Source organism: Rhagoletis pomonella, unplaced genomic scaffold (genome assembly GCF_013731165.1).
Source record: "Rhagoletis pomonella isolate Grant_MI unplaced genomic scaffold, Rhpom_1.0 Rhpom_scaffold_00005, whole genome shotgun sequence".
NCBI lineage: Eukaryota > Metazoa > Arthropoda > Insecta > Diptera > Tephritidae > Rhagoletis > Rhagoletis pomonella.
Window position 1 is genome coordinate 40,343,403 of NW_023458559.1, and position 27,716 is coordinate 40,371,118.

The 27,716-nt window shown below is 37.9% G+C and overlaps 2 protein-coding genes across 2 annotated transcripts; both read right to left on the bottom strand.

Moving 5' to 3' along the window:
• Nucleotides 1-15,648: 15,648 nt before the first annotated feature.
• LOC118739885 (odorant receptor 67c-like) lies at nucleotides 15,649-17,184 on the bottom strand. Its single transcript, XM_036471380.1, has 4 exons — nucleotides 16,391-17,184; nucleotides 16,027-16,228; nucleotides 15,804-15,959; nucleotides 15,649-15,714 (listed from the first exon to the last, which is right to left on the bottom strand). Exons 1-4 carry the CDS (start codon nucleotides 17,182-17,184, stop codon nucleotides 15,649-15,651), a joined length of 1,218 nt encoding a protein of 405 aa, XP_036327273.1.
• A 4,739-nt stretch (nucleotides 17,185-21,923) lies between these two features.
• On the bottom strand, nucleotides 21,924-23,452 carry LOC118739886 (odorant receptor 67c-like). The gene is made up of 4 exons (XM_036471381.1): nucleotides 22,659-23,452; nucleotides 22,283-22,484; nucleotides 22,060-22,215; nucleotides 21,924-21,986 (listed from the first exon to the last, which is right to left on the bottom strand). Exons 1-4 carry the CDS (start codon nucleotides 23,450-23,452, stop codon nucleotides 21,924-21,926), a joined length of 1,215 nt encoding a protein of 404 aa, XP_036327274.1.
• Nucleotides 23,453-27,716: the final 4,264 nt, after the last annotated feature.

A 27,716-nucleotide genomic window follows, 5' to 3' on the forward strand; every position in this document is an offset into this window, starting at 1 on the left:
TCGCGAAGATAGTGTAGGCTCGTTTCCTTATTTCCCTCAAGGTCACTGCTACGACAGTTGTATGGAAGGATCATTTTAGCCACATGTTCGCCACTGGACCAATGTCCCGTTATCGTGGCTGTTAACTTGACTATATCTTTCCTCGACCTCTTCAAAAGTTCTTCTGTCTTTGATTTTTCGGCCATATGTTACTCGCAGTTTTTTCAGGTTTGAAGGTTGTTCCAGCGTGTATCAACCATACATGCGAATTGTAAATGCTGTTACGTTTGATGAGTCCGAGTGGACAGTTTATTGCCTCTGCTTCGTATTCATCAAGATATGCTCCGGCTTCCCTCCAATTTCCGTGTCTGTTCCTATAGCCTGTAACCCGGATGAGGGAGATGTCTATTACCTCGGCCGTTGAGCTTAACGCACATTTGTAATCGATGACTCTTTTAGACTTTGTTACCGGTGAGGCAAGTGCTAAAAATGCTACCTGGCTATCTGAAAAAATTTACGATTTTCGCACTCCAACGCCGCTCCTCCCTAATTCTTTAAAGGCTCTTTCGATTCCTGGTACTTCCGCTTGGAAGATCCTAGCAAAGTTCTGTAGTTGGAACGGGAGAGTGGAATTCAACGTTTCAGAGAATCAGGGTTCGGATTTGCCTCATTTTAGCCCCTCGCTTGCTCGTTAGTTTACTCCGAGCTAGCGCAACTCACGAGCAACACGCGAGGCTGTTTGCAAACGAGCACTCGTTAAGTACGAGCGCACGCGCTGAGCAGCCAGCGAGCGAGTAAGCAAACGAGGGCAGCGCAAGAGTAGAGCGGCAAGCAAACGAGGGCCTCATTAGCTCTGCCCTCGCGAGGTCGTCGTTGCGAGCGAGGCACTCATTTGCAGCAGCAGACGAGCGAGGCGAGTAAACGAGCGAGGCAAATGAGGCGAGCAAACGAGCGAGGCAAATGAGGCAAGCAGATTAGACAGGCAAACGCGTTGTTTGGTCGGCAAAAATGTATGGGATAAAAATTGCAGCAACTAAGAATTTCGAGTAAAGGATTGTATGCACGCATACAGATATGTATATACATACATATGTATATACACATATGTTTGTATATATTCTCATGCTCAGAAGAATAGATTCGTGCTATTTTGACCAGTTTTATCTACTAGGTAGGCACATATGTGCAAACATATTTATGTAGGTATAACGTTTTTAATGTTCAATAATTTCTTATAAAATTTCAACTTAAACACTTAGGTCTCTTTTTATGCGGTTCTTTTTTATGCGGATTTGAATTTATGCGGTTTTTCAAACACTTTTTTTGCTGTAGCGATTTTGCTTTTTTGAGAGCTTTCATTACTTTTTTTTCAATATGTAAGGGGCAATGCTTCTGATAAATAATTTGTCTTTGTATTCTTACATACAAGTAATTTGACTAAGTAACTATGTTACATATGTATAAATGAGAATATAATATTTATAAAAATCATTATTTTGTCTTTCATTTCATAAATGAGTAGGACATCAGCATTTTCAAATGAATATTCGTGGTTTAGCCCCCATACATATGTATGTATGTAGGATAATACAAACTACTATTTGATAATTAAGGCTGGTCCACATAGAACTTTCGCGTTGACTTTGTAGTTGGCGTTGGTTTGACAGAACGCAAGTTAAAAGTATGCGTTCTACAATGAAGCTTGGCAGAGACTACTTTGGCCACTAAATTAACATATTAACGAGAGATAAATTAATATTTCATATCAATAATTGCATGAAAAATTATATTTCTTGCCTTCATTTGATTAAAAAAAAAACATTCCATTTAATTTTATTTATTTGCAACAGCTGGCGACCGACGCAGCGATCTTTCTGCTTTGTATTGGCCTCAGCGTTGCCAAATTTTGGATATGTGGACGGCTGCTTTGAAATTCGACGCCAACGCAACGCCAAAGTTGTATACGAACCGGTCTCTATTCTTTGTTTCCGCAAATTTTCCCATGTCTACATATCCATATATACATGCATACATACGTACATATGTCCTTGAGCAACAGGCCACAAATAAATTTTTTCACCAAGGACTATATTTCATTCAGGTATACAGAATAACTGCTACAAGTAGCAAACTATTTTGGGGGTGTTAACAAGTGCTTACTTGTTTTTTGTTTCTGCGGCACAAAGGATTATAATATCTTCGTTATTTACTTTTCTCTGTAGAGACAAAATACATGCATATGTACATACAAACATAAATGCATATATACATAAATACGTACATACAAACATATATAAATATGCATGTGAGGTGTGTACAGATGTATGAATATAACTCTAAAAAATAATTCATTCCATAATCTATGCTTATGTATGTAATCAATTATATTTGTTGTTTTAAATGCTGCCCTAATATAATACTTTACATATATGTATGCATGTGTACATACAATTATTAACATACTTTCGTACATAATCTATTGACATACATTCCCACATTTTTATGCACAAAAATGCATGTGTTGTATAGTACACTCGGAGCGCTCGCTCGTCGCTCACTCGTCTTTCCTAGCAGAGTGCGTATGCAGACAGCTACTCGCCTCGCACTGCGAGCGAGGCAACACACAACAGCCTCGCTCGTTTAATAGGAGCGCGAGCAAACAAGCAGCGCTCGCTCGTTTGGCGAGCGAGCCAAACTTATCGTGCCTCGCCTCATTGCTGCCACGAGTACGAGCTGCGAGCGCCTCGTTGTCTGCGAGGCATTGAGTAGGAGTTTGCTCGCTCGCTCGCTCGAACTCCGAGTTTTTGCCCACCCTGCAGAGAATACCCCGAACACACACCGCAGTTCATTTTGGAACCGTCAGTATAGAATTCAGTGGAATTATCCTCAACTATCCTGCCCCTACTCCAATCCCGTATAGAAGGAAAGTTCACCTGAAAGTTTTTCTTGAAGTGTGTCGTAGGAGGTACATATATAATGTGATTGTTTTCCCGATTTGATAAGCCTGTGAAGAATACCACAATGACCGTGCTGCAGCGGCCGCTAGCCTGACTCTTTGAGTCAGACTCTGTCAACTCCAAGCCAATTTGCTCTTAGAGAACAACAGAATAGTATCCGACACCTGATGAAAAATGGTACCTATGTACACCGGAAACCATTCCAATATTTTAAACATTCTGTTGAAAGTAAGTGAAAGGGAAAATACAAATATCTCTGGAGGTATGAACAATTTTAAAATTATTTAATCGCATCTTTTAATAAAATAGCCCAAATATCCATAAAATATCCACTCAAATGTGCATACATACATACATAAGTATTTCTGTGAATAGGCAATTCAAACGAAAAATGTTCGCTGCCCTAAACATTTGGTCACACTTAGCTGTCCGCTGTTTACTGTGAAGCCAACGCGTCCTCTATACGCACTTGACACGCTGTCTTATTGTTTATAGCGTTGCATTTGTTGTTGTAATCTTGTTTTCATTAATTCAATGAAAAATAAAGCTGACGCAGTTAATGAAAAATGGCAGCTTTTGCATTATTGAAAAATTAAAATTAAAGCAACCGCATCAAAAAATTAGCATATAAATTAGTTAGTTGGCAGCCATGTTGGCTAACCAGTTACGAATAATAATAAACAATTAGAAAAGAATAAGGGTAGTAACATTAAGTAAATATCGCGAAATACATATAGAAAATGAAAAGATGAAGAGGGGCATAGCAACACACACACACACATACATTTACTGAAAATAGCGACAGAAAATGGCACAACTGACTTTGAAACAAAATGGTTTTAATGTCAAAGTTTTTCATGTAAATGGACAAAGTTCGAAAGGGGTAGATTGAAGAGGAGCTGCTTTTTGTGCAAACTTTCTGTTCTTCTTGTCTTTTTTATTGTTTCCTATTCTTTAGCTTTTTCCCTATGCTTTGTATGTATAAATTAAGCAATTAGCTCAGCTGTAGCGCTTGTCAACTTTCTAATCCTTTTGCATTTTTTTCAGTTTATCATTTTTTTGAAAGACTAACAAGTGAGAATTCACACTTTAGGCTAAAATTCTTACATGATGTGCTTCACAGAAAGCTCAATTAATAAAACGCTGGTTTTCCAAGTATTAGTAAACTTTTAGGGACTCAAATTAAAAATGGCGCTTTATGCTTTATCATTGTTCTAAGAAGCTGATTGCCTCAGCTTAAGCTTGAAAAGTCCCTATTTGCCTTTTCATCTCTGTTATGGTCATTGAATCAGTGAATTTTCACAATTGAATGATAATATCACTTTTGATTCAAAACAAGTAAAAAGGTCTAAGTTCAGTAGTTGCTGATTTATCGAAGATTCCGTTATGTGGGATGTACGCGTGATTTTTGTCCGATCTCAAAAATTTGCAGCTTTTTGCTCTGTTGAACTGTAAGTATCACGCGAGCCAGGAGCACATGTCCTACGGAGGCGTTTGGAATTATCACAGTCATACTACCTCTACCCATACTCATTGAATAATTGGCTTATTGGGACACCCCAGGGTCAATGAAACTATGTAGTGCGAAGAAAATGGAGGCCTCAGGGGCCATCTGAGTGTGTTAAACCCATACATAAATGATCTTTCTGTCGAATTCACAGACGAAATGCTCCCGAAATTATTCTCTATTAAGCTCTTAAAGGTTATAAGTCTCAAAAGCGACGGATCCGGGGGAACACTGATAGAACCAAACTTGTTTATGCGAGCACTGAGCTGCTACATTTGAACTTAGATTTGAGAAATTTACACATATCCAAGCGTATTTTTGGCGAAAATGTCTCCACAGAAGAACTGCAATATCATGTTGGACAGCCAGGCAGCAATATTAATTACTGACTCACATAAAACGGTATCACGGTGGCGAGTTTTTAACTCCAATTAGCACTTATGCGTGCTGTTTGAAAAGAAGTCGGGAATTTTTCTCAAATCCAGCACGTAGAGTTCAAGAACTTGCAGTGGTTTAATATCACTTATGCCTGTTAAACCGTAGTATCAGGATTTGACTGGACGCCAGATTCGTGTCCTACATAGTGTTGGGCAATCGCAGAGCAGATACTTCACAGTTTCTTCTGCATCTGGTGAATAACAGCTATGACAAGAATTATTGTGTCCCAGTCCTAGTTTTGCATTATGGATTTCCACGGCCCAGTGCCATGTTTAAACGGCAGTTAATCGATATGAATTCCTCCTGTCTAGTTTTCCTAATAGGTGGGCCGCAGTCTACTACAGACCCTACAGGATTGTACGCCTTTCCAACTACTAGTATCCACATTTTTCCAGTACTGAAAGATGGGGCATTTGATATATCTCGAAGGTACAACAACCTCCTCTGCCTCTGAGACATCCAAAGCCGACCCATTCCTGGTTAGCTCGTCAGCTCTCATTGCCATGAATTCTGCTGTCCTCCGGTACTATCTGCACTGTTATCAGGGTAGGAAGGTAAAATTTTATTGAGTTCCTATCATGAGCGCAGCTAAAAGGAGCGTAAAGAGCAGCCGTAATTGGAATAAGTGGGGCACTTCGAAGCACAACTGCGTTGTGCAGAGTCGCCGCTGCTCGCACTGTAGTAAGGCTAAGAGGGTGGGCTTTATTCTGAAATTTTTCGAGTCCCAATCAATTCGAACAGACCACTCCACGCCGAGTTTGCGTCCGGAGGGATCTTTCACGAATCTTATCTCAGCGAGGGAGGACCGCGAGAGGAGCAGTATCTGGAATCGGGGTCCTGTAAACGTATTAACGGATGGAGCGAAGCTCAATGGGAATGAAGGTGGAGGTGTTTTATGCGAAGAACTTTCCGTCAACCAGATATAAACGCTACCGGATCACTATTTCCAGGCAGAGGTAGCCGCAATAAAAGAGGCTTCGGATTGATGGTTCACTGGTGTAACGCCTTTCAAGGAGGTGAGTACACATATCGTCAGCCAAGCAGCTATCAAGGCTCTTGGAACTCTGATGGTTAGTTCGAGAATGGTGAGGGATTGCTTGACCTCCCTATCAACCGCATCGGATTATTATGCTATAAAGTCTATTTGGGTTGCGGATCAAGTGAAATCGCTGGAAACTGCATGGTCGATGAGCTGGCAAGACAGAAAACCCTTGAAGAACTACTTCCAGACAGAGTAAGTCTGGGTGCCCCCTGACTCCATCTGGTCTACGACTAAACAAACGGGCATTTGGTCAGCTCAGCGGGCGGTGGGGGAAGACCTTGGAGTGCAAAATCCGTATGGCATTGCATGCTAGGCAAGCATGCGGTAAAGCTAAATATCATCGAAGGGCCCTATTATACCAATTGCATGGGGGACGATGAGGTGCAATCATCTCAACACTTGCTACCCTGGTGCGTAAATAGTTGCGAATTATTTTCATAACTTCCTTTGCGTATTCTGCTTAAATTTTGGAGAAATCCTTTTTTCGTGAAAGGAAAAGAGCTCGATGAACTATACAAATATAAAAAATAGCTTTGGCAAGACTTCTGTGGTCACCGTTGAGGGTGTTCGTTGCCTATGAAGAGCCTCTTGGTATGTAGGCTGTTTAACAAAACTCTCACTCGAAAAAATATTGTATATGAGCTGCGGTCAAAAATTAAAAAAACAAAAAAACAAATAAAGCAGTATACGCTCGGGCGAAACCGAACTTCATATACCCGGCACAGGTATCAAATATCGTCGTTTCAACTTTCTCTAAACTACACTTGCATGATAAGCCGGGTGCTTTTCCCTATTTCAATCGTTTTCGGTAATATGCTGAGTTAGACTTAATGATAGAATTGAACCAAGTTTGGTAGAAATCGATAAAGTGGTTACACCATTGTGGTCATAAAGTGGTCGGTGCCGCGATTTTAATTTCATAATAATATTACTTTTTATCAAAATTCTACTCCACATACTAATTTTCAACAATTTGGATCCAATATTTGCCGTAGTTCTTTAATTTTTCGAAAGTACCGTTATATGGGAAGTAGGCATGGTTACAGTTCGGTTCCGCCCATTTTCAATACCAACCTACCTTGGATAAAGGGCAACCTACATATCAAATTTCGTTGAGATATCTCAATTTTTGCTCGAGTTATCGTGTACACGGACGGACGGACAGACGGAACGACGGACGGACAGACGGACATGGCTTAATCGACTTCTTTATTCATTCTGAGCATTTATGCATACATTTGTCTATATCTATCTCGATTCGTTTTGGCTGTTACAAATAACCGTTATGTGAACAAAGTGAATATACGCTTGTGCACAAGTGCGCTCGGGTATAAAAATGTTTTTGTTTTTTTTTTTTTGGAAGTGCTTAACACTTCAAACCAGAAATAGCCACTAAAAATAAAAAAAAAAACGAATTTGTTCTGAATATACCAGCTTTTGTATGTATCTCGATACTTATGTATGTATGTACTTATATTATACATTACATGTCCTCGTCACTCTCGAGTGCCCATTTAAAATATGCAAGAAATTCTTTAATTTACTTTTATATAAAAATGTTGATGTATATTATTTAGTATGAAAATGGAATGAGGATATGAGCTCAACGCTGTATATACCGCAACATTTCAAGCATAAAAAAGAATTTGCATAATTTCCCAAAGCGTGAAACCGAAAGAATGTCGCATACAATTATTTTGCTGTTTTTATGAAGTTTTCTTTTTTTTTGTTAATTTTCAGGACTTTTCGCTTTGTTTAGATGTTATCGTATGTATGTAGAAGAGACGGAAACCCGCAGTAGCACAAAAAGAGGGAAGTGCTCACGCGTATGACCAAAACGATTTGAATGCTGCAAAGCAGAAATTGGTAATAAAGCGGCACTTTTGTGTATTTTTCAAAAACCAAAACCGAGAGCAGAAAGACAGCGCAATATGCAAATTGAGATGAAATTAGTTGAAAAAAAAAAATAAAATAAAATGAAATAAAATAAATATGTATGTAGATAAAAAGGCATGCGTTCCAAAACTGCTGCAAAGAGAGCAAGGACACCAGCTCATTTCCTGCGTCCAGCTAGTTGTTTTTTCATATTGTTGTATTATATCATAATCTTGCTGAACTCTTCTTGCCATTTTTTTAGCATTATATATCCCATGTCTTTACGAGCCAAATGCGTGCTTTAGTCCCTTTATTATCGTATAGCAGCGAACACAGAGAGTTTCAGAGTTCCACAGCAGCGCTTGATGGATGACAACAACGCTTTTATGGTCACCGATATTAACATATTATAGCGTGCGGCAAGTGGACAAATGGCCAGCCGGCCGGCAGCTACGAACCGCTCCTCTTTCTGTAAAAAGCCAAAAAAAATGAAGCAACAAAGTTTTTAATTGTAGGCACAAATTATGCCGACATAATAGACGGTGTGGTTATGAAAATAATGAAATACAAAAGGGATTTGGAGCCATGACTAAAGCGCTTAAGTGTATGTACATGATAAGGTTGGACAATGAATGGGTGAAACCCGTAGTAGCGGCAATAATAATAACAAAGCCATAAAATGTGTATGAAAAAATGCTCAAAAGAGTTGTATGAGTTTTAATTGAAAAATATTAAAGTGAAAAAGTATTAAACCGGGAGCTTTAGGTAATTGAGTAGCAAAGAGATGTAATGAGCGTTAAGTTATTTAGCGAATGTCAATTAAAAATTTCTATAAAATTTGAAATTGAGGAGAAAATTTTTTCGTTTTAAAAGTTTAAATAATAGAGACCGTTTAAAAACAGTGGCGAAAATTTAAGTAGGGTGAAACTTGCAGACTTCTGTTAGACACTCATTTCCCGGGCTGCAAAGCAGGTTATTATCTATCGGTATTTGGTGTCCCAGCACCTCTGGTAGAAAAAAAGCCTTGCATCTAAACTTAATAATAATAATAATAGATTGGCGCTTACACATATGTTAGTGTTTGGCCGAGCTTCTCCTCCATCTTGTGGCGTGCGCCTTGATATTGTCACACAAGCGGAGGCAACTAAACTTACCTCGGTAGAAAGAGTGCAATGGGCCCATACAAATATCGAGGGGTGTAAATCTCATTTTCAACTCCAACAAGGAAGTAATCTTTATATATTCTCAGTCCTCTCCAAACTATACATAGCGTCGCTCTTAATGTGCCATATTCCCAGTAGATGGACAGAGGCTAAGGTCGTATCTTTACCGAAGGCAGGTAAACCTGAGCAGATGCCTTCATCCTACAACTCATTTCCCCTAAAAAGCATAGAGAAAATCTTGGATCAACACATCACAGAAGTCAACCTAATGGAACGACTACTGAATAAGAACCAATTTGCCTATCAATCAGGCAAATCCAATGAGGCTGCCATTCCCAGCCTTACGTCGAAATCCTTTGTTCCTTACGCCTTAGCGGGAAATATGAGCTGCCCTGATGTGTAAGCGAGTAAGCTCCGCCATAATAAATTGGATGTTTTCTATGCTACAAAAAGAGGAAGATCAGTATGGAGCTAGGAGGCACGAATATACCTAATACAGCCACAGGGGTTGCTCTCGACAATACATCTCCTCTCCTCTGGACTATGGTTATAGATGAACTCCTTTTCGTACTCAGCGACCATGGTCTCGAAACAGAAGGCTATGCAGATAATCTAGCGAATGTAACAAGCCCTGCGAATTACGAAAAGTTAGTGTGACAACAAAGGATTAGCCATTAATCTTACTAAATCTTAAAAAGTTATCCATGACAGAATTTACTCTGGGCGGCACTGGAATATGTCTTTCAATAGAAGCAAAATACGCGGGGGTTTGGCTGGATAAAAGACTCATCTGGAATGCACATTTGGATGCAACCGCCAACAAGTCGCATGCAAGCGACTTTATGGGAAACTCTCCCTCAAAGTGACTTACTGGCATTAAACACGGTTGCAAAGCCGATAGTCACCTGGGATTCATTGGCATGGTGGACAAAAGCGACACAAAAGCTGCTAGCACAAAACAAAGCAAACTCCACCAAATGCTGTGCATTGTCATAACAGGGGCTATGCGAACCTGTCCTTCTGGTGCGCTGAGTGCTCTTGTGGTAATACCGCCCTTCCCAATCCTAATAGAGAGGGTGGGAGAGCCTTTGGGTACTGAGAATCCTAAATACTTCCGAATCAAAAGCCGGAAACATGCCAGGACTTATCAAGGTCCTAATGAAATTCACAAATGTCCCTATAATGCACATGAGGGACCAGTAGATCCAAAATTAGTCGTTTCTAGGAATTTTAAAGTATCAAGTATTCCGCTGTGCTGGAAACCGTGATCCGAAACCCGGAGTTGAAGCACACTGACGGATCAAAATTTGAAGATGGAAAAACTAGAGCTGGGCCGAATTTTAGATGGTAATGAACAAGCGGACCACCTAGAAGCCTAGCAAAACACGGAGCTACCACAATATTCTCTGACCCGGAACCCTTTTGTGGGCTCACCAAAGCACCCTTAAGGGGGGTTATAACAAAAAAGCTCATAAATCTAGGCACGGAGGACCTTCGAACTCAAGGGATATTTTTCCTTGTGTTATTGCCTCAGTCGAATGAATCTCTTAGACACGAGCGTCTGTCGCTTCCCTGCAGAAAATTTAATTAGTTTGAAGGTAATTTATAAACTACTTTATTTTCAATGATTGCTAATTGAAATTCTCACCTGCAACATACTCATTTATTTAACATGGCGATGTCCTAGGAAGCAGTCTATAGCCTTTTCCTGTATGTGTTTTCAACTACTTAAAAATGAATTTGGCTTAAACAACTTCAAAGTCAGTATGTTTCGTTTGAATACGCTTTCGTTATGCACTTCACAGATGCATTTTCATACTTCCAAGGCACAATTTGTTTTTTTTTTTTTTAGCAAAAAGAGTATAAAAGTTCGAAACATTTACTCATTGCATTTGCTTTAAAGTAGTCTTTCAATTAGTTGATTTAAAAAAAAATCACTTTTTTCCGTCCGAATGTTTATCCAGCCGGGTGATAAAACGCACCTATAACCTACACTCAATCGAAAAAGGAAAGCTAGAACTCGACTTAGGAAAATTCTCAATCAAAGTAGATACAAATCTTTCATATTCAGCCTTATCATGAGTTTCATTTCCCCGAACCGGTTCACGATTCACTTTTTGTTTCCGCGTATTTACTATGGCGAATGTGAAATTTTCGGGTCAATTATTATTTTTTCGTTCGAAACTCAGAATAAGGCTGATTATGAAATTAGTTAAAAGTTTTTCCATTTCTCTTGTAGTATAAAATTTCTAATATAAATATATCTTTGGCCTATTTTCCGGTTTTAAATGTTTTATTGCCGTTTTCGCTATTTTATTTTTTTTTTTTTATAAGGTTTTTAAGTTCTAAAAACCCATTCCCTGTTAGTAACTAGGGATTTACTTTATTCAAACGCACGTACTCTAGCTTTCACCAAACGCAGTGGCACAACGAAAATATAATTTACACATAGTTTATTGGTTGAGCCCCGCATGACTTTGAAACGAGTTAAAAGTTAGCCGTAATTAGTGGACCAAAAGTTAGTTGTTTTAGTACTCGACTACGAAATCCCCGATAGGGTACGACCAAATGCAAGGGCCATGATGTACATACACTAGGGATGTTAATTTTTTCGATTATTACGATCCCGGGATTTTCGGGATGTTGTTGGTTCAATCCCGAGATCTCGGGATCAGTCCCGGGATTTAGATATTTATTATTTTTCAACGACTTAACATGAAAAAATTTCATCAATATGGTTTGAGAAGCTCTCCTACCATATAATAAATAGTAAGTAAATGGGTTTGAAACGTATTTTTGATTTAAAGTGAAAACTATTTCATAAGTAACAAAACGAAAGACAGTAATTAAATCTATATGAATTTAGTAATACTTTAGTATGTACATATCTGATAAAGTAATTTAAAACATGTCGAAAAAAGTTCGAAGGAAAAAAAAAATTTAACAAAATATTTATTTTCTGGTTGAAATAAGCTCATAATACTTGTGGCAGGAATAAAAGAAGCGCCTTAATTCGACCAGTTTTCTATATTCCTTTTGTTAATCCAAAATTTAAAAATTAAAAAAAATTTTTTTTTTAAATTCAGTGCAATTTAAAACAAAAGTATGGGCACCAAATGAAATAATTTTTTTGGGTTCACAAGGACGAATAGCAATTGGAAATACCCCTTCAATCTATTTTATTTTTTTAAACTAAAAAGTTAGTCCTTAACATATAATTTTTTTCAAGAATAAGAATTGAAAAAATTCAAGGATATTCGAGGATCAAATTATAAAAGGGCACCAAAAAATCGAATGTGTTTTAACTCTACAGAATCTTCTCCTTCATTTGATACCCATACTGGTTTTTTAATATATTCAATGAAATTTTTTAATCATTTTTTGAATTACTGATATCTTTAGAACGCAATTTTACTATATTTTGGGATTCTAGGCAAATAATCCCGGGATTAATATTCCTAACATACACACACAAGTAGGTTCATTAGTATATATATTTACAACTACATATTCTTATCTGACTTCATTTCTGCAAACAAACAACACTCACATGAACGTGTTCAGTTTTTCTGTATGAATGGGTGTAAGTAAGTCACTTACTAATTAATTTTCGCGCTACACTTGTAATCCAACACTCGCAGTCAGTTGTTTAACAAGCGGCCCCATGGAATTTCGGTTGTGCATGACTTTTGATAGTTGTTTTGTAGTTTAGTCCTCCTATAATGAGAACTTCATTGTTATTTCTTTCGTCACGTCTTTACTGCAATGTTGACCAAGCGGTCGACGATATGTATATGTATTGTCATAGGAAGAAGGCAGCGAGTAGCTACCCAAAGGGAAAAATTTGAAGCAGCTAGTTTAAGTTTGTGTTCGAATAGAAAATTCCTTTAGAACATGCCTCCATGTAAGGTTTCTTTTACATATACATTTTTTTCTACAAAAAGGCGAAAGTTTCGAGGTTCAGATATTTAGTCACTAAAGGTCACGTACCTTTTTGACTAAATCGTTTGAGGGCATACCAATTTTAAGTTTAAATTCAAACCGATTTCTAAATAATTTTCTTTATACTAAACTTTTTTTTTTGTTAAATTTTAGTTGAAACACTCCTATATATTACTCGCATTAACGTTCCTCCAGAGCCTTGTTAAAACAGCACGCAAAACATTAAAAAAAAAACTGAAAAACTCCACAAAGTTCAATGATCCTCCAGCGTCGCATTTTCCGCTAATTGAAAAAGCAAATGAGTGGAGCAAGTGAATGACTACTGGGTGACTAACTGCCAATAAAAACGGTCACTCTTGCTCTCTTGCACTCATCCAATGCGCTCGTCCCCTCATCAGCCCATAACTTTGCTTTGGGTGAAAAGTAAGCGAAATACTATTCAGTGTGCTGCACTCGTTGCTGTTGCGGCTTCATTATCGCACATTTGTTTCGTTATATGCTTATGCACTATTTTTATTTTAGCAAGTTTATGCTTTTTTATGACTGTTGCTGGGACGTTTACGCGTGCCACAGTAGGAACTGCATCCAAATACCTTATTATTAAACGAAGTTTGTTTGCTTAGAATTTTTGGCAAGATATTTTTACAGTTTAAATAAAATAAAAAGTTATAAACAAATACTAGATTCTAGGTCTTTATGAAATGACATTAAGAAGAATAAAATTGGCAGAGCAACAAGATTCGCTTCCTATTATAGGAAGGACAGGTAATCGTGGAGGTTTTGAAGGGCGAAAGGTTGTTCCACAATAGCCGGTATTGATGGTAATCGAGATAGCCACCGACGCTACTAGTGTAGCAAAATACCATGAGTTTTCCATGAGCTGGCTTCATAAAAGCGTAAAGACCTTAAATCATTCGAAAAGGGAGATTTAATATACATCCCCAGAGTATTTGGTAAACTCACTCTTGTATTGGGGTATCATGCTGAACGCAACCATTCCGATCCTGTAGTTTGGTGAGGATAGAATATTTTTATGACCCATGCCACTTTATCTGTATCTACGATGTCTAAGTCGCTGCTTCCTGGTGAGAACCGGCAATGCGATTCATGAAACCTGTCATTGCTTTGTCCGTGTCTTGCAATTTGTTAAGTAACCCGTAGCAAGTCGATGATTTCAGTACTTGGAATCATCGTTCTTCGAACTTCACGATGGGCACAATATTCGGGCCTATAAAGAAATAATCGGACGTACCTACCTACGGACGGTTCTAAGTGAGGAGTTACTTCGAGCTGAGCTATCAGAACCTGGACTTCGTATTTTCAGCAAGCTCCGCGAAAGACTAATCCCCCAATGTTGTCCTCAAGCTTCGATACCATAAGCCGACCTCAACACCTCTTTGGATTCTCGTTGTAAATAGTAGGCACCTGGACTCGTTTATCTGTTTGTGTGAAAAGTTGCCGACGGTTGCGACCTATCTGACTTTTTTTTATCGGTATCTGGCCCGCTTAACCCTTTTCTTTGTGGAGAGCAATGGCAAGACAGAGGGTTCAGGAAACCATTTTAAGTGGATTTTTATTACTCGTTCATATAATTCGTGCTCAGATTTATTCTAATGGTACGCTTGTCTTAATTTTTATAAGGAATGATACAGATATCCACCGTGGGCGGGGGACTTCTGCAGAAATAAGAGGCTGGGTGGTTTCAAGAGTAATAGCATATCCGTTTCAGAGCCAGTCAACAAAGTTCGCTTCGGAGTCACTTCGGCACTCAGTGATGAGTTTCCCGAGCAACGTTTACCGCCGGTACTAGCTGTATGTAATCGAAAAGACCCAGATTTATCTAACCAAACACAGTCGATCCAGCATCATTCCCCGAAAAACTCTTTGGGAAATTTGTATGCTGTTACAACAACAATCGTAAGTCTTCTGCATGGCTTCCTCTATACCAGTGCTCGTCAAAGTGGTGGTCCGCGGACCGGTGCCGGTCCGTAAGCCATAAGTCGACGGTCCGCAAAGGGCGTCGCGAAATGGACAACGATTTTTTAAACGATTATATATACATATACGACTATATGTATACTCCACACTTCTAACCATGGTACAATTATCTACATGGTAGTAGCACTAGAAATTTCACGTCCGATATGTCAAAATATTAAGTCATATGTGCTTATAATATGTCTTATTATTATAACTTTACAGTTATTACATTTGTGATGTTTTATATTACTGTTTAATGAGGCTATATACAACTTGTATAATAAAAACAACTTAAATTTGTTAAACATTCATAAAAAATCGCTAATATCTGCTATCATTAAATGGTAATAGGTCATATATAGACACCCGGCTAATAAAGAAATTCATTTAAACAAATTTTAATACATATATGAGATGATCGTAAACGAAAAATAATCAATAAAAAAAGGTACCGGTCCCCGACGTAATAGAAAAACTGCAGCCGGTCCGTCACACTCAAAAGTTTGACGAGCACTGCTCTATACGACCCAGAAGAAGACTACATCTCGAAACAATATGTGCTTTCAACCCGGTTTAGAGAGATACTACTTATGTAATTAAGCGGTTGAATGGCTCTGATAGCAAGTGAGCTGCATCAAATATTCAAAATATTTTATTTCAAAATGAACAATTAGATAAGTTAAGAAACAATATGCTTAAAGAGAACTGCAGGATATGGTTGTCAATTTATCAACATAGCTGGCGCATATGCATATGAAGTTAAATTTAGTTGGGTTTTTCTTCCAAGCTAGTCCGCAGGAGTGTGAAGAATTGATAAGAGGTGGTACAGAGCTGTCCCAAAAACGAAAAAAGAGTAAGATTTAAAAAATTAACTCTCAAATATTTAGAAGTTACTAACAAATATTTATCTCTCCATTTACCGATTTGAAACTATTCATTGAGATCTCAAAGAATTGAAAAGCCGTCAAATGTGCATAACGCTGAGCGCGTGCTATGGGCAACACCAGCAATCGCATATATTTGTAGTTTGCTTTGTACCAGGCATGATTGTAAAATGCATCACTTATGCCAGAACTCTGTGGAACGATAAGCAATTTTTAGTGAAGTGTGAATATTTTCGTTTAAAAAAGCTTTTCGTTTTACCAAATCAATGAGATTGTTGCCAAAGTAGGAGATGAAGTACACGTGCACCATAGTTGCGATGAGAAAAGCTAGAAATTTTACGATGCTCAAGAACTCTGTGCCGCCAACCAATTGAACTCCTATGAGACAAAGCACCATGCAGGAACCCATATAGTTCAGAAGGATCGATAGACTAAAGGTGGAATCTATGCGCTCGGCGTAGCTGAAATTATATGAAAGGCACTAAGTAAGATCAAACAAATTATTTGAACTCAAAGGAGAATAGGGAACTTTCAATGTTTTTCTTTATCTTCAGAATAGAACAATAAATCCGAAGTTCCATCAGTCATTTAATTCCAAGCCTTGTCAATTCATTACCACTTACCCCAGTATGTCGAGGTGATATGTCACCAATGGTTCCAGTACTTCTATATCCTCGTCTGTGCCGCTTGGCTGAAATTCCTCAATATATCTGCCCAGATACTCAAAATGCATATTGACAACGTGTACGAGAGTTATTAGTAACAAATCGGCACCCAAAAACAAGAACGAGACACAATATGAGCCACAGCATTGCATTAAATATGAAAATAAGTAGAAAATTGGCTTCTTCTCGTCGTAATAATACCACATCATGAAGGGAAATCTATAATTGAATCCCTGCTCCTTATCCTTACGCCATATGTACTCCACAGTCGATGAGACGATCGGATGTAAATTGAACAGACTCGTCGTACCGAGATGCCAGATTGTCAAATATTTGTTGTAGGCAATAATTTTCTGATAGTAAGGCACCAAGCGAAAGGCATGACGTTGCTCTGGCGTCTTCGGATGCCTTGCCATTAAGCCTTTAATTACGAATTCCAATTTATGTCGTCCGACCCACAATGTACCACCCTTCATGAAAGAATTTAGTGCAAATCCCCAATAGATGGTGAGCGCAGTGTAATCTAAAGCACTTTCCAAGTGGCCGAAGAAGAAAAACAGTATCATGGCAATAACATTAAACAATATAATCATGCAGCAATTGCGCAGGAGTATTTTTTGTTTTCGTGATGGTGGCTCATCTGGTGTCCATTTGAAAAGTTTCTCACCATTCAGACTTAGCAGAAATAGAGGTATTTTCACGAAATCCGCTATGGTAGGTGCTGTTTCAGCCGATTCGAAAAGTGAAGGCATGGCCGCGAGCTGGCCCGAAATCCATAAATGCTAAGCGGAATAGTTTTGAAGTGAAAATGTTTGTAAACAAAAGCTTGGTACCCTTTTTATAAGTATGCAACGCTGTACAAGGGCGGCGCTCAAAGAGGGGCGTGTGAAAAGCAATGTAAAGCTTTAAGGAAACTAAGCTAGATGTGCATAAAAGACAATGGATTTTTTTTTTTTTCATTAAAGGCCATATGGCGGATGCCTAGCCGTAAAACTGCACTTGCGACTAGACAAAGCATCGACAGAGAGGAGACTCTAGGAGCCAAAATTCTTGTACTGATTATATGATGTATTAATCGATATATATACCTACGGCCTGGAGGGATCTAGCTGCGGATTTCTCGTTAGATATTGTGTGTCCATTACAAGCCTCCCCTACTAAAGATGGTACTACACCTCTGAAAAATAAGCATGCAATTGCGATGGATATCTACTTGCTTGGAACCATTTTTATTTATTTATTTTTTTTCAAAATTAGAATAATTTCGCATTGCATGGAAAGTGCGACAGTTGTTTGTTTGCAAACAATTATTTCTCTAATGCAAGGAAATTAAGTAATTATATTCGTAATGTGACGAATTAAAAAATATTTCGTATTATAAAAAAATGATATATCTACGGGTAATATAATTGTTGGAATGTACAGATAGCCTTGGATTTGTAGGTATTTTCTTTGGAAATAAGCTACAGGGTTGCACCTGTGCTTAATTTTTGGTGTGTTAAATTTCCGTAATTCCGTTTTTAATTTTGATTTTCATGTATGAGTCGCCTATGCTCGCGCCTCGGTAGTTCATCCTCTGTTTCATATAAGGGCAACTCCGAATTGGTCATAAATTGAGGCCAACTATCTCGTACATACAGCCCACAACAAGTTGTGATCCGACTGTGGGAAACTTTTTTTGAATTCTTGCCTGGCTATCTGGGAGTTTGTTTACTTGCGTATTATTTCATGTACTACCTTTCGCCTCCTTAATTGCTGGCAGTGATACTTACACTGAATATCCGCACTTTGTTTCAAAGGACAGTCTCTTTCATCGAGGTGCTTACCTTTGACTGTATTTATTTTTCTAAAAATCTTTTTTAATTAAATTAATTAAGTAACTAATGCGCAGTGTGGATAAAAACTTAGCAATTGCATTTTCTTAAAAATTCAGATCTTATATTTGAACTTAAGTATGTATTCAAATAAATCGACTAAAAGTTCTGAAATTTCAAGAAAAATCCATTGCTTAGGTTTTATTCATTACTTTGTCGAGGCAAGTTCCTTCACTATTCTTATTGAGTAAAGAAGAAAAAATAGAAAATGAGGATTTTGCAAAGCTTATTTTGCTCTATAGGTACTACTTAGCGGCAGAAAGTCACCATAGCTTAGGCTAAGCAACTCTCCATAGAGAATGTAGAGAGCCCTGGTTCTGCTTAAAGGCCCATTGTGATACAACTGGCGTGACCTGATATGTGCCCCATCTACTTTCGCGTTTAAAGGATTATAATCTATAATTATCTATCTTCTCATTCACAGCAGAAACAAAATTTTTTGAATAAGTGATTGACAGATTGAACCTCAATCATAGCGGTTTCATTTGTCATTTTCTACAAAGGCTGCAAAACTCAAGGATTCTTAATCCGCTGAGAAATCGTAATAGAGATATTTCAGGGCAGTGAAAAAGAAAGTGTTATGTGCTCTTTACCTCCCTCTCGTTCCCGCAACTGCGACACAAGCACAGTATGAACAGTATCTGTGGTAGTATTGTTCCATGACAACAGATCTGAGCCATTGTTCATTTGAAGATAGTTCCATTGTCGGCATTTTGGGAAGATTTGATTAACTAACGATTAGTCCCTTTCTTGCTAGCACGTTTGCAATGCTGTTTCCCGAAATATCTCTGTGGCTGGAAGCCCAGACTACATTATTTATGCATGGCGTAGCCAAATCGGTAAGAACCATTCTGCGTGGACTTTGTACCATCGAAGAGGTATTGTTTAGAGCCATTGCTGAAAATTCAAAGGGAATTAAAGTTTAGCATTTCACACTTCGCCGTTCGCTCCTAACGGGGATTCCTGTCGAAACATGATTATCAAAACATAACCGAGAAGTAAATAATCTATCTAGATATAGCATTTCCAATTTCATTATCAAAATTTAGCTTCTCTCCAGGGCAGATAAGATTTTTTCCTAGCACAATTTCAGCAATACTGGAATTTATCGCAATAAGGACTAATAGAGCTTCATGAACTTTTCTGGAGGAAGGCTAGACACCTTTTGAACTTTTGTACGCGTGGAGCTCCTGGAAAGTTTAACAGGCACCGCTTATGGCTATGCAAATAAGCTATTCAGCTACGGGTGTCTGCAACACTTTTCTCTAGATCGAAGCCTTAGAACTGACTGAGAAAGGGTGCGCTGAAAAGGGTCTACCAATAACTGCACTAAAATCCATCATCGTCAACTTGACGAAAAGAAAGAAAATCAACGTGCTTTAATCCCAACTGGAAGTTAATAAGATTTAGTGATCGCAAGAGGGGAGGTATCTAGAGTAGAGTCCTGAATAAAAGGTTCAACTTAAACAGTGAAATTCTTCGTAGAAAGACAAATGGTGCCACGATAAATATTATGTCTAACAGTCAGGCAGCATCAAGGCTTGTGGACAACTCTATTTATTGTTTGATTAAGCACGCATAACTGGGTATAGCCCTTTGATGGATACAGGGGCATGAGGGATTTGATGGCCGCGAATGAGTTAACGTTCACGCAAAACGTCGGATGCAATGGAGCCTACACAGCAGAGCTACTAGAGTAGTGGGAGGATTCTCAAGCTGCCGCCAAATGGCGGATGAAAAATGGATAAGGCATTATAGAAACCAGCATTATAAAATAGTTCACGAAAACCAGCGAAACATTGATTTACTAACTATATCAGCAATGTGTATTTGTAAAAATGTTTGAATACACGTATGTATACATAATATGAATATGTAATGTATTTTCACTTCCAAAATATGGTCGCCGTAGTGATACCGCAAAACGGCCAATGTAAATTAGTAACCTTGGCGCTTAGAAGTACTGTCTCCCCGATGACGATGAACGATTGACAGAAGCGATACAAAACCGATGACAGGTCATTTAAGCTACAGGGGTAGTAATTGACATAATAAGTTTTTAGCATCACCGTCGATATATAGCTTACGTGGTATAGTAGGTGAAAAGATTGCTTCGAATGAAGCTACTTAAAGAAAATTCCTATCATTGATGCATCTCTAAAGATAGTCATCCTGTCCAAGGACTGGCTCTCTCCCCGTATACAGGCACAGCGGCTTGAGCATTTTATGCTCCCCCAATTAAGTATGTTTTTTGCAAGAGACCCTGTTCGTTTCCCTTCAATTTGGCAAAGTTGGGTAATTATGTCATATTTGTGCAGAACATCAGGTCAGTTTTCTTCTGGTTCACACTAAGCGAAGATTGCCTAGATCAGTTTGCATTTCTATGTTCCTTAACAGAGATACGATTCGCGATCGAAAGCAGCATTTTATCGCTACATATGTTTGCGTCTACTTTATAGCATCTACACATAATTGAAGGTACTCTCAATATCTATAAAGGAGGCCATGGTGAACTGCTTGTAAGAATGCGGACTCTCAGCCGTTTGAATTCTTTTTAAGTACTCATGTCGAGAGTATGTAATACTAATTGCACGCCCTGTCTATGATATGCAAATCGGAGAGCATCTCATAGGTTTAGGCTTAGAAAGACATTCGGCTTATCGGTTTGTAATCTTTATAACGAATTGTCGTGATCACTTTAGTTTAGTTGGTTCATAAATATTCTACTCATAGGAATATTTTAAGTAGATTTTCTTTTTTTTAACTTGGTTGATATCGCCAATATTTCTGCGCGACTAAATAGGACGATTATAATTATTTTGGGTAAGGTAGCTTTCACCTTTCGAGTGAAGCTTCGTCCCTATATATTAGCCCATGTTGTTCTTCGTCAAACGTGCCATCTTATGCCGCGCTATTGAAAAGCATTAAGGAGTGTTGGCTCCATTCAAGTGTGCAAGCCCTCTTTTGGAAACCCTTGCCTGTTGTTGAATTTTTTGTTAGAATATCCGGTCAATCAAATCTTATCTCGGTACCTATCATTCTATTAAATCTTGGCAGTCTTCAGTGATGGTATGTTATACTGATAAATACCGACTTACGATTGTAGGGCCAAATAATGCGAAGAAAAAAGTAAATTTAGTCTTAGGGATTTCGATGGATGCCGAAGGGTGTAATACCTTTGACTCCATCATGATAGTCTTCTCGGACCTAGCTCTTTTCGCAGATACGATTTTCTATGATGTATCGTCAATACCTGGATCCACTTTCGTTATCCCCCTTTAATGAGATTTCGGAAAACAGCCGCACATTTTTCAGGCCCCTTAACGATGTTATTTAGCTGGAGGCAGTTGTTCGCAAACTTGGCACATAAAAGAACCTGTTATTACTTAGAAAGACCAGCGAAGCGTGTAAATGTTTTTAAAAAGTCTCTAAAGACAAGAGTTATATGTTTTCGTGAACGAGTTTTTCATAGCAATAATATTTTATTTCGTAATAAACCACTACAGAAAAAATTTTAGCAACATTATACTGAGCAATAACTACAGGTTATAGCTTTTCAATAAAGATATTTCGGTAAATTGTAGCTATGACCATTATACACAAATATATACAATCTATCAATCCTCTTCAACCAAACTAGTCCGCAGGAGAGTGAAGAATTGATACGAAGTGGTACAAAGCTGTTTTGGACAAAAAATTTCATATTATTTATTAAAAGCTTATGTAAGTGTTAATATGTATCTCCTCCCATACCGATTTGAAGCTATCCATTGAGATCTCAAAGAATTGAAAAGCCGTCAAATGTGCATAACGCTGAGCGCGTGCTATGGGCAGTACCAACATACGCATGTATTTGTAGTTTGCTTTGTACCAGGCATGATTGTAAAATGCATCACTTATGCCAGAACTCTGTGGAAAGATAAGCAATTTTTAGTGAAGTGTGAATATTTTCTTCTAAAAGAGTTTTTCGTTTTACCAAATCAATCAGATTGTTACCAAAGTAGGAGATGAAGTAAACGTGCACCATAGTTGCGATGAGAAAAGCTAGAAATTTGACAACGCTTAAGAATTCTGTGCCGGCAACCAGTTGCAGTCCAATGAGACAAAGGACCACGCAGGTGCCCATATAGTTCAGAAGAATGGACAGACTAAAGGTGGAGTCTATGCGCTCGGCGTAGCTGAAATTATAGGAAGGTATAAGCAAAGTATTTGATCCCAAAGGTAGAGGTGCAACTGGTAGCTATGACCTTCAGTAATGAATCTGAAGACCTCTTCTTATTTTATTAAAAGAAAAAAGTTTAAGCTTCTCCTAGTAGTTTCAATTTAAATTTCGTCAACATCAAACCACTCACTCCAATATCTCATGATGATACCCCAGCAAAGGCCCCAGTTCTTTTATATCCTCGTCTGTACCACTTGGCTGAAATTGCTCAATATGTCTACCCAAATAATCGAAATGCATATTGACCAAGTGTACGAGAGTAATGAGTAGTAAATCGCCACCCAAAAATAAATAGGACATGTAATATGAACCAAAGCATTGTAGTGTATACGAAAATAAGTAAGGAATGGGTTTCTCCTCATTATAAAAATACCACATCATGAAGGGAAACCTATAATTGAATCCCTGCTTCTTATCCTCCCGCCATAAGTACTCCACAGCCGATGAGGCGATTGGATGCAAATTGAACAGAGTTGTCGTACCGAGATGCCAGAGTGTCAAATATTTGTTGTAGGCAGTTATTTTCTTATAGTAAGGCACCAAGCGAAAGGCATGACGTTTCTCTGGCGTCTTCGGATGCCTTGCCATTAAGCCTTTGATTATGAATTCCAGTTCATGACGACCGAGCCACAATGTGCCACCTTTCATCAATGAATTGAGTCCAAATCCCCAATAGATGGTGAGCGCAGTGTAATCTAAAGCACTTTCCAAGCGATCGTAGATGAGGAAGAGTATCATGCTAGAGAAATTGAATGTCACAATCGTACTGAAGGTGCGAAGAAATATCTTCTGTCGTCGGGATGGTGGCTCATCTGGTGTCCATTTGAATAGTTTTTCACCATTGAGACTTATCAGAAAGAGTGGTATCTTCACGAAATCTTTTACGGTAGCTGCCGGTTCAGTGGCCTCGGAGGATGCAGACATTATCAAGCACTAGCACGAAATTAATAAATTCGAATTTAAATAGTTTTAGTGGACGACTGTTTCAGAGTTAAAGACGTGCGTCGTTTTATATGTGATTAGTAACAAAGGCGGTGCGCATGGGCGGCATTTGAAACGGGGATACCAAGCGGTTAGAAAAATGTTAAAATAATTAAACAATTTAATTTAATTTCGCCAACTCCGCCATTGTACTCGTAAAAACTAGTTGCATTGTTCAGTCTTGGGTATAATTAATTTCCCAGCTTTACACAAATAGCCTGAGTCGGAGAGCTTGAAGTTCACATCCCCCATTACACAATTTTCATACTACTACTCTGAGATTAAGCATGTATGTAAATATGCAAATACTTTAATATAGTAGTAGTTGAAAAAATTGGAATAATTTCACATTGCATGGAAACTGCAACAGTTGTTTGTTTGCAAACAATTATTTCACAAATGTATGGCAAATTAAGTAATTATACTCATAATGTAAGAAATTAAAATTAGAAGAATTTATAAAGCATTAAAAAAACAGGTCCTGAGAAATGTAGCTAATGCAATGCGCAGATACTTCCAGCTAAGCACGCTTTTATATCAACGCACCGCTTCACTTGAATAGGCACACATTATTTCCCCAGATCGGCGCTTATATCTGGGCTTGTGGGCAACGCAGAAGTTTCCTTTTGACCTCATTTTGTAGAATAATCAATTTTAAAGAAAAGTGGTGAAAATGAAGAAAACACCTTTGTTAGTTCGAATTTTATTCCATGTTTTATCAAGCTACATGAAATTTATGTTTATTATTTTGATTCACTTTGAAATCGATTCCAGATTAGGGAAGTCCAGATTAGGGATGTTAATTTTTCGGGTTTTTCCGATTCCGGGCTTTTCGGGAAGGCGTTGTCACAATCCCGCGATCTCGGGATTAGTCCTGGGACTGAGATATTCTTTACTTTTCAACAACTTGAATCGATTGTTAGAGAAGCTGTCCTACAATGAAATAAATAATAATAAATGGGTTTGAAACCTACTTTTTTATTTTAACTGGCATTTTTATTTTTTCTCTCTGACCGCAGGATTTATTTTGAAAGACTTTGTAATTTCAAAGATATGATTAATTTAAAAAATTAAAAAAAAATCTGACAAAGTTAGTAGAATGAAACTAGAGGATGTTATCGTGTTTATATAAGCGCTTAACATATAATTTTTTCAAAAACAAATATTGCGAAATTTCAAGGATAAAATTTTAAAATTACATTTTCAATATTTACCAGCCCTTCTGTACCAGAAACTTGAATCTGTTTAAATACTACAGGATTTCCTCATTAATTTTGTACCCATACTTCTTCTCTAAGCACATTTAATATTAATTATTAAATAAAAAAGGCATATAGCCAATACTAGTCAAGAAAAGGATGCCGGGATTAACATTCCTAGTCCAGATATAAGCTCACATCAGATGAAAAAATTTGTACCTATTCAAGTTAAGCGGGGTGTATATGTATGAAAAAATAATTTGCTCAAATATATGTATTAGGGTGCTAGTGGGGAATTTTCATTAATTGTTGATCAACTGCAAAGCCCAATATCTCAAGAAATATCGATATTAGCGATTTGGTTATCTGCAAATTTTTTCTAGGAAATTGCATGACCTGCAAGCTTGTGATTTCATATTTTTCGGCACCTCTTGTTATTTACGAGATAGGGGCAAAAAGGGAATCTCATGAAAATATTGGGTTTAGTGACTCGCTGGTGAGAGCTTAAGTTACGCTGCAATGGACACTTTTGTAGAACGTTCAATTCTGAAGAAAATCCATCACTAACCATGATTAGACCATAAAATGCTTCTGAGCTATAGAATTTTGAAGAAAAGCAATCAAAGTTTACGTGTATTCTATATGGGAAATCTTTGCACGCCTTAAGCTAGTACTTAATGCTAATATTAATGGTCCAAATGAGCGTCGAAATCAAGATTGCAAGAACGCTTTCCAGCTTTTACGGCAATATTTCGCAAATACAATGGGACAATAAACGACCCAGCCCGCGGAAGAATAGGCATGCCATAAGAAAAATCATGGCAGTGGAGCAAAATTCTATAGTATACAATCAAAAAAATTTCCTGAGCTAGTATAAAGTTAGTATAGTTCATTGATAAATTGATGGCTACCGACCAGTTGAGCTGAAGCAGCCCGGGGCCATCGATAGGACCTAAATAGTGGTCAGCCAGAGAAGCTCTCCGGAGGCTTCTTAAAATTACGTCGACCAAAGAAGAACTCTAGCGAAGTACATGTAAGGGACATGATGGTTTTTGGTCCCGGTAATTAGATGACCTGTTCACTTCTCCAAATATTACTCTAATCCAAAAAAGCACACCGAGCAAAACTTCTGTGACTCGACGATATTTTCGACCATACTTGCATGGTATGTTCGTACTTTAAAGTTTCCAAACTGAACAGGATATAAAGGGGCATTGCATAGAGGAAGAGCTTTAAACAGTCTTAAGAATGTGGGGGCCAATATTGTATGTAGGTCCGCTGACTCTTTGCAAAAGTTGAAAATTCTCATAATTTTCTCAGGCATTCCTTTAGTTTTCATATTAAGAGCAACCATCCGAGAGCGCGCGTTACATAAAAGGAAGTTAACGTTTCATTATTTATATAAAACTTTTGCGTATTGCCTTTGAGTGATTTCGATGATTACTGCAGTACTCGTAAATAATTTATTGTTTTCACTAAGAACAAGCACGCACGCACGCACACAATACACATCCATACATACTCGAGTACACGCAACTTTTTAGCGTTCATTTGAGGGAGAGGGAGTCACATTGGTATGCAGCCATGTAAACGTGCAAGTTATAAAATAAAATTATTGACCATTTGCTAAACAATAACACAAAACATTACCAGTTAAGCGATAGGGAAGAAAATAAACAAATAAACGCACACAAACACATAGCACATGTACCGATGTTTGAAAGGAGAAAAAACATAGAAATGAACGGCGAATGCACGCATTGAACATTGCGCTTTCATTCACTCAGTTCACACAGTCATTGAAGCGAGCGAGGTCAAACGCGCGCTCAGCCAGACGGCAAGTAGTTAAGTAGCCGCCCAACCAACCACCCACCCACACACTTACTTACCATACAAAACTTAACTTTTACACAATTGCAAATTGCAAGTAGAAGTTTGCTGGATTGGGTATGGGACTGTGCATCTGTGTGCGCGGTGTGAATGCGCGCAGGGTCATAAACAGAATTTCATGCAAAATGTGAAACGAAAATCAACAATTCGCGTGCAATAACTCCCCGATTTGCGCATACTAATGTTACAGAGATACACATACATTTTGGTGATATGTACGCACGTCCCTGCAGGAAAAGTATCTAACCATAGGTTAACTGGAAGTTGATAAGGAAGGAATTAGAGGTATATTTTATTTAAGGAATGCTAACTATATTTCTACGGCGATGGCAGCGAAATAGTGCATTAGATGTCAACTAACAATAAAAAAACAATATTTTTTTAAATTTTTTTTTACTATTTTATTTTTTTATTTTATTAACACATACATATATTTGACCTGGCATGCTTCACTGCACCCAAAAAGTTTATTTGTGCTGTTTAATACCCGTATTGTAATAATTATTATTTTTTTACCAATTTAATTTAATACAATTTTTCAAACAGATGGCAACCCTCCTCGACAATATTTTCGGCAGTAAACTTTCCTAAACCTCTTTAAGTTGATACCCATATTACAATATTCTATTTATTTTAAACAGGTGGTAACCTTTAGCCAAAATATTTTCGACTGTAAGCCTTCTTAAACCTCATTCTCTTGGCAGCCATATGGCAATATTTGCTTTTTCTTAGCACTTTACTTAAACTGCAATTTTCAAACAGGTCGCATATCTCGAATTTGTTTTCTTTTTATATTTTAAGTTGGACCTCTAGAAATACACCGGTGAAAACTGTACTGAATTACATGCATGAGTTTTCGAGTTATGCGCGTATAAACATACAGACAGACCGACAGACAGACAGATTGTTGATTTGGCTTCTGTTGCTCTAATAAACACCATGGATTAGAGAAAATTGGGGCTATTTGAAAAAGAGACGTGGCGCCTTTCAAACATACTGAAACTATTACGTACCTTTGTATGTGTATAACATTCTTCTGTACGTGTGTTTGTGAGTGAACCGATTTTAATGAATTTTTGGTTTTGTTTGAGGTGGTCTCTGGATTGTTAGACTCACAG